The sequence below is a fragment of the Pundamilia nyererei genome, unplaced genomic scaffold (assembly GCF_000239375.1).
Source record: "Pundamilia nyererei isolate P.nyererei 1_Seehausen unplaced genomic scaffold, PunNye1.0 scaffold00249, whole genome shotgun sequence".
Taxonomy (NCBI): Eukaryota; Metazoa; Chordata; class Actinopteri; order Cichliformes; family Cichlidae; genus Pundamilia; species Pundamilia nyererei.
The window spans coordinates 826,429-834,775 of NW_005187650.1; the positions used below are offsets into that span (position 1 = coordinate 826,429).

The 8,347-nt window shown below is 39.3% G+C and overlaps 1 protein-coding gene across 2 annotated transcripts in view; it reads left to right on the forward strand.

Moving 5' to 3' along the window:
* Positions 1–8,164, forward strand: part of gabrb4 (gamma-aminobutyric acid type A receptor subunit beta4) — a 50,259-nt gene extending 42,095 nt beyond the window's left edge. For both annotated transcript variants that reach the window (XM_005749573.2, XM_005749574.1), the window contains 5 exons: positions 2,734–2,871; positions 4,907–5,059; positions 6,107–6,363; positions 7,071–7,160; positions 7,461–8,164. In XM_005749573.2, coding sequence (XP_005749630.1) covers positions 2,734–2,871; positions 4,907–5,059; positions 6,107–6,363; positions 7,071–7,160; positions 7,461–7,814 — 992 coding nt within the window. In that variant the 3' untranslated portion in view covers positions 7,815–8,164. The remainder of the gene's footprint in view (positions 1–2,733; positions 2,872–4,906; positions 5,060–6,106; positions 6,364–7,070; positions 7,161–7,460) is intronic.
* The last annotated feature ends 183 nt before the right edge of the window (positions 8,165–8,347 follow it).

Below are 8,347 nucleotides of genomic sequence, written 5' to 3' on the forward strand. Positions count from 1 at the left end.
GTTCCTTTCAGTAGTCTGGGAAAACACCGATACACTCGAACTGTCTGCATTCTTTACAGGAAAAGGGAGGAAAATTGAATCTATTTGGATGACGACATCACTTAAGTTGATGGAATAGGAAGTGAGGTTGAGATATAGTCCCTATTACTGGCAAAATCTTTTTCCCGGTTGCTGCCTTTTTAATGTTGCGGCTAAGTTTTGGCTGAGCTGAAGTCCCAGTTTTAATAGTCACAGTCCGCCATCAGTGTGACAGATGGACCAAGCCAGCCGTGGATTATTCAGTGGCAAAGGCCAGTAATTAATACTGCAAACCGTAGTGAACTTTCAATGTGTAACATAGTGTCCACATTAATAAATAATATACTAACTCTACCCATCACATCCACATCATACATTTCAATGAATAATTTGTACATAAGACATGTAACCAATATATCGGTAGCAAGAAGGTAGAAATTAGTTATTGGTTAGGTTCCATTTAGCACCAGATTCAGGGCTTATCAGCAATGATTCATTTAGAAGGTAGTCTGGACCCAGATACTTTGAATAAGGTAGTATGTTCCTTTTTCAGTATGTCCTAAAGGGGCAGTTTGATATTTTGGGAAAGACTAATAAGTTAGCCATGCTCACCGATTAATAAACAGTCTTACCACTACCACAACACAAAGCCATCAAACAATACTTGTGTTAACAAAGAAAACAAAGTAAAAAACAATCATAAACTCAAAGTAGCGTATGCTCTACCCATAATTTGCCAAAAGATGCACAATGCAAAACTACAAACATCAACAAAGTATCAAAAAAGACCAGGAAGGGTTTGGGATATTTATCAATTTCCTGGTCTCAACCCAACAGTGCATGCTTTTCAGTTACTAAGTACAAACCTGAAGGCAGAGAGAACCACAAACAAGATTTCAGCCAGTCAAAGAATTTTCATCCAAGTATAAAGAAAACAATCCTTATATTTAAAATTGTGTCAATTCATAATTTTGATCCTCTGAAAACGAGTGGGCTGTGTTTAAAAGTGTCTGTAATTCCCAAATAGTTATTGAAAAAAAAAAGCCCTTGAAATAAAAACTAAAAGTCTGCACTTCACTTTAAACTTTCCTATAAAATACAACTCCTAACATTAGCTGGCAGCTGTTTCACATATTATTTTCCCCCAAATGCTTTAATTTCAATAAATCATTATCCGAGAGAAAAATATGCTTGTGGTGTAATTAAAAATTGTATTTGCTTGATCATTTTCATTGACCGTTCCATCAATCAAATCCACTTGCTCAATACACCAGATATTTTGTGGTTCATGTTGTTCAAGATAAAACTGCCTAGCATTTACCCTCGGGGATTTCAATAAGCAATCAAATATGGACAGGCTGTGAATTAAAGACTTGCATGCATTTCTGCTATTTACAGTCATGGAAGCTATGCACTAGTGAATGGTGCACATTAAACATCAGTTTGATTTATAAGTCAGCCACTTGCTTCAATTTCATGGACAATGTCGCATTTCCTATAACCTAAAAGAGAGATTTAATAGTAATGAATCCTGGTCCCTTACTGAATGCAGTCCAGGTCTGAGCACAGAGTAGTAGAATGTGAAATGGAGTAATACTTCTCAGACTGAGAAACGGCTCTGCAGTGAATGCATGCTGGCCTACTGACATAAATCTAACTGTGGTCACTTTCAATTGCACTGCCAGTTGAGAATATGTGGGCGCGTCATACCTATGATACAGTATATGTTAATTTATGTAGATATTAATGCATACGGGGCTATATCTTCACAGGAGATGGGATAGTGAAGCATGTGATTATGGATTGGTAGATTGAAGTCTTAAGCAAAAATGTGTTCTTCCTGCTCCCACTGCTTGACTACACTTGATCTTTTACTTAACAAATACACCAAATGAAAAACTACAACAAAAACATGAACGTTTGTTACATGTAAATGTTCTAGATCGTGAAACAAATTTTAATATTAGACAAACTTAACCCAAAATACAGTTTTTAAATGATGATAGCTTTTATTAAGGAGAAAAAGCTATCCGAATCTACCCGTCCCTATGTGAAAAACAAATGCCACATGCACTTTTTTGAGCCACCCTTGGCAGCAAGAACTGCAGTCAAGCATTTGCAAATACTGGCAATAAGTCTTTCAAATCATTGTGGCGGAGCTTTGGTTCACTCTTCTTTGAAGAATTGTTCTAATTCAGCCACATTGGAGGGTTTTTTGTTTAGTTTTTTAGCAGGAACGGTCCGGTCCTTTTAAGGTCTTGCCAAAGCAATTAGATTTAAGTCTGGACTTTGACTGCTACATAACTCCAGTATGCATGAGCTTCAGGATACAAACTGATGGCAGGGAATTCTACTTCAGGACATTCTAGTAACGAGCAGAAATCCTGGTTGATGCTCCCGAAGTAGCAAAGCAACCCCAGACCATCACACTACCACTACCATGCTTTTCTGTTTATATGATGTTCTTAGATAGATAGATAGATAGATAGATAGATAGATAGATAGATAACTATTATCTAGGAAGGCAGTCAACAGGCATATAAAGACACCATGTTCCTGAACTCTCAGTGACTTCAAAGCAGTGCAGGCCCTGACTTATTATCCATACTCATGTATCAGACTTCATACAGAAATGTGGTTGACTTTAACGAGGATTTCTTTATCACATTTACACCTCCCTCCCCTGACTTCTCATTTTCCCCGACCTTGGCACAGATGGATATACCACAGATGACATTGTATTCTTCTGGGAAGGAGGAGACAATGCTGTTACAGGCGTTGACAAGTTAGAGTTACCTCAGTTCTCCATCGTGGCCACCCAATTGGTGTCCAAGGAGGTCATCTTTACTACAGGTAAGAATGCTTCACATCTATTTAGACAGAGGCTGCATACAAGCACAATAAATCACAATAAAAATGCAGAAATTTAGAAACTGAGCTGCTGGTTATGAAAGCCTGAAATGGTCCAGCAAACATCTTTTTGTTTCTCACAAATTAGAGATTATAGAGAACTGTCTCATCAGGATTACTCATGGAACACTTCTAAAACTCTTGATTTAGCTTTTATTTATCATTATTGCTATTAAAAGAATCATAACTATAAGAAAACTACTGCTGTGCACAGTGAGCTATGAAGATGGAGAGCAATGATGAGAGGGAGGCTGTTTTTTCCAGGAATTAAACTACCAATTAACAAAACATATCTTGTTTACTTTAAACAAAAAGTGCAAAAGCAGCAGCTTTTATATTGCCTTATACTGTATACTTCTTGGCCCGTGGCAGTGCCTCCTTGCAATCTTGTCAGTTTGCTCGGCAAACGTCAGTGACTCCGGGGATGAGATGTGTTAATTAGAGCGCTTGAGAGAGATAAATAGCTTTATTAGTAGGTGAGCTTTTTCCCCTCTGAATACAGGCATGCTAGCTCATTATCCTTATTTGCAGTATTTATGTTAACCTAACACTTCACTCTCTCTGTGCTTCGTATTCAGCGTACGGATTATTAATCTTCTCATCGGACTTTCAACAAGCAAAGATGTAGAAGCGACCTTAGACGTGTAACATAAATGTCCTTTTAGTTGTGTTTCAACTGATTCCAACTTCCCTTAAGCGACCAGACAAGGGTAAACAGAGGAAATAGTCGAATGTATGATTAATAATTCATTGAGTTTGACGACTTCCAATAATATTTGTTGCTGCTCTTTATCTGGCATGTATTTATCACATTTGATAAAGCATTTATGCAAATGTACCAGTCCGTTAAAAGATTTACAGGTGATTCGAGGTTGCTACATCGACAATACAATACAAGTGAAAATCATGCAAAGAACAAAAAAAGTGGAAAATTGTCCTTTGGTGAGATGACAAGATGACAGATCAGTGACTTAAAGGTGGTAAGTCAGGTAACACATTGGTCCAAAGCCAACAACTACAGTTTCTATTGTGTGGTGGTGCATTAGTGCAATGGCACGGAAGCTCCCATTAATACTCAATAAAATTCATGAAGATTTTAGAGCAGCACTTTTTGCCGAAAGTTCTTTCAGCAACATAATGTCCAACCAAATCCTCTTGGAGTTATAGCATCCAGAGTAAAAAGGTAAAAACCGACACGGGATAACACATTCACCTGTTCAGTTCCCAAATGCTCATCTTTTTGTGTAAAAAATGACGAGATGTAACACAGTGCCCCTGTCGCAACTTTTGCTGACAGTTTCACACTCAAAATGAAATTCTGTTAGACATAAACATGCCCTTGCACGATTTCCAATTAAATATTGTGCTCAAAATCTTTTGTACATCATTGTATTCTAGTTTTATTTACATATATTTTTTAAAAATATCTTGTCTAGACAGCAGAGAAACCATCCATCAGTGTTTACATTGGCTGATAGTTTTCCTAGAAAACATTTTCTGGTAAGATTCTGCAATAAATGACTTACGGCACACATTTTTCTTCCTCTCAGCGTATAGGCATGCACTGCAATTATCCACCTTTAAAAATGGCCGTTTGTTAATGTTTAGAGGACAGAGAAAGTGCAAAAGAAAAGCAGAGCAGCTCACTGTGACAATTCTCAGAGGGATGCTGGAGCTGCCTGCTGAGATAGGGGTTGCAGAAAAATCTGCCTCGTTTGCGACTTTCTGCCATGTTTAATTGGAATCGAACTTGTCCCTGGAAAGGAATCCATCGCTTTGGGGAAATTAAGTGCTCCATCTGAACAAATGGAGAAATGACTACCCTGCGTGTTGTCAAAGTGCAGAGTTTGGAACACTTAAATTGTGCCATGGTTTCTCCCTTCTTTTTTCCTTTCTTTCTTTTTCTTTTTTTTTACTAATGTGTTTTCACTCTTCTCCTGCTCCAAAATCACCCATCCTCCATCCTCTCTCCTTACAGGTGCATATCCAAGGCTTTCACTGAGTTTTAGGATTAAGAGGAACATTGGATATTTCATCTTGCAGACATATATGCCCTCTATCTTGATCACCATCCTCTCCTGGGTCTCCTTCTGGATCAATTACGATGCCTCTGCAGCTCGGGTGGCCCTGGGTAAGCCGCAGCCACTGCTGCATTATTAAACTCATAACTATCTCTGCTAGAATATATTTATTATCACAGGAAGGAACAACATGTGGCTGTCGTGCAGTGTTACTTGTTCCTGTGTAACTCTGAAGCATATACAGGCAAATGACTGATAGATAATTACAACAAACGCACACCTAAAGGTCACAGCGTCAGCTATTTTCAATAGGACTTTGCGGTCATGTGGAATTTCTTTTGTTCCCAGAAATTAGTCCAAAAACAGAATAACACAACTATTTCAGTGGGACAGTATTAAAAAAAAATCTTTATTTTAAATATAATATTTTTATTGCAAATAATTAGTAATGACACAAGGCCCAGCTAACTACCAAAATTGGTAACTTTCATGACACTTATCCAATTTCTCAAGTATTCTCAGAGCATTGTCTGCCATGATAATTGAATAAACCGCATCAAAGTGACTAACGCTATGATAGTTAGACTAAGATGTGATCAGGGTGGCACGGTGGCATAGTGATGGTGCAGCGTCCTCTGTTCAAATCCACCCCCCAGCTGGGCCCTTCTGCGTGGGGATGTTTTCATGGTCTTTCTCTGGCAGTCCAAAGACAGGCTTATGTTAGGTTCACTGGTGATTGTAAATTGGAGGTAGATGTGAATGGTTGGCTGTCTCTCTGTGTTAGTGACAGAGGCCCTGTGAAAGCGGCGAACTGTAACTCCTACTTTGGAGCCAATCAATGAACTCTAGTAAAAATATGTATCCGATTACATTTACATAATAATCCCACTTTTCTCCTCATCTCCTCTAACACGCGTTAAAGGCAAATATTACTGAGTTACCACTATATTAGCAAAGCAATGCAAGATTAAAAGGGAGAAAAGAACACTGGAATGACATTTTTGTCTAAATAAAAGTAAATTGTGCACTCCTTTCACCACTTCTATCACCACGCAGTAAGTAACGATACACAAGTACAGTTTGGAGTAAAAGTGTGTACATGTGCAGTATCTGACGGTCTCTGCGTTTCTTTTCTGTGTGTGTGCTGCTGTACTCAGGTGTGACAACGGTGCTTACCATGACCACTATTAACACCCACCTTAGGGAGACTCTCCCAAAGATTCCATATGTGAAAGCCATCGACGTCTACCTCATGGGCTGTTTTGTGTTTGTGTTCCTGGCCCTGCTTGAATATGCCTTTGTAAATTACGTGTTCTTTGGTCGGGGCCCCGCGCAACAGAAGAAACTCAGCGAGAGGCTGAACAAAGCCAACAATGAGCGCACAAGATACGAAGAGAAGCGCCTGAGGGAACAGGTTTGCATCTTCATCTGCCGCCTCTTTCTCTCTCTCTCTTTCCCCCCCTTTTTTTGTACTCCACCTCTCTGTGTCAGTCAGAGTTCAAGTACAAAACAACGATGTTCTGCACATAAGATTTCGAGCCACAGCCATTTTATCCAAAGACACATATGCATACACTAGTCCCTGAAGTAATCTTCCACAAGCATACTGATGCCACCACAGCCTAATATGCATTCACCGACCATCATCCATTGCTTCTCCCTCAAGCACTGACTGCTTTTTATCGAACATAGCCTTTTTCATTGAGATACCTATTCATCTAACTCAACAGTGGTGTAAACATTCCCATTTCTTATTTAGGTTGTTGTCTATGTTTATGCTGTAGGCTTTATTCACTCTCACTCGGCCGGCCTTATATTTCAGCGCTCGTTTTCCTGCAAAATGAAAAAAAGAAAAATTGGATAAACATCAAAACGCAAGATAAGGAAGCATCAGCACTTATGCAATTTGCCAATGACAGATGCTAAAATGGAGTGAAAAAAGCCCCCCCCCCCCTTTCCTGTTTTCCTGTGTGTGAGGTACTAAAAATGCTATGCTTATTCAAAAGTTGTTCCTGTTAACTCTATGTCTTATGCCTTGTGTAATTTCTGAGAAAATGTGCTTATTTGCCAGTATTTTTATAGCCGTTTAATGTTCTCTTCATTTTTCTTTCACATTGCAAGGACTCCATTTCCGTGCCGTTTCAAACCAACACCTTCAGGTCATTTACACAGCGAAGAAATCTGTATCTCGAGGAACAAAGAAAAGTTGGGGTACATTTATTTAGCAATCATATCAGCTGTAGGCCAGACCTCACGATAAAGTAACTTGTGTTAAAAAAAAAAAGAAAGAAAATAATAATAGCAGTAATATATAAAGAAAGTCTTGTTAACTATTTCTGTTGCATGCGAGAAATGACATTCCATATCATCCCTGCATTTTGCTTAAGCTTGACAGCTTGTGGGATGGGAGGGGGGGTTTAACATAAGTATCAGTTTTAATGGGATTAATGGGGCTGCTCCTTGGCATTTCAGCCCTCGCTGAATCTTTGTGTCTTTCGCCGCTTTGCACAGGTGGATGCTTATGGAAACATCCTCCTCACCACGCTGGAGATGAATAACGAAGTGATGCCTTCTGACGTGGGGAGCAGCGTCAGTGACTCTCGGAATTCGGTCATGTCCTTTGACAGCTCCGGGGTCCAATTCAGGAAGCCCATGGCCCCCCGAGATGGCTTCAGCCACCACTCGCTGGATCGGAGTGCCATGCGGAGCCGGGCCAACTGTCGGCTAAGACGACGCTCCTCCAAGCTCAAGTTGAAAATCCCCAACCTGTCAGATGTTAGCACCATTGACAAGTGGTCCCGGGTCATTTTCCCTATCACCTTTGGATTTTTCAACCTTATCTACTGGTTATACTATGTGAAATGATGTGCATCCCACAAGGAATCATGGGCCATATTTTGAGAGCACATTAAATTGGCTTTGATACAGTTCCAAAATATGTATACACATATACGAGTTGAACATATGTATATGCATATTTCTATATATTATATTTATATATACACATGTGAAATCCGAAAGACCTTTCTGCTGTACAAAGTATTAATAGGATGACTTGAATGTTTAAGAATAATTGTGAAAGAAGAATTTGGAGGCTTTGAGTTTCTTTTTCCTGCTGAAACGAACAAAACAAACACGAGATCCCACCAGGGGGTTTTTGGAACTAAAGACTGCATGATATTTTTGCTAAAAAAAAAAAAGAAAAAAAAGAAAAGGGGGAAAAAAAGAGAAGAAAAAAAGAGAAAGCGAAAGCTCTCGAGAGAGAAACGATGTCTCAGAGTCCCATTGACTTTTTATTGATACTTACTGTAATCAAAAATCCTCTTCTGCAGCTCATGAAATCAGTGGTGGCTTGTCTGTTCAGGCATCAGCTGAGTGAGATCCTTGGCACCCCCCCC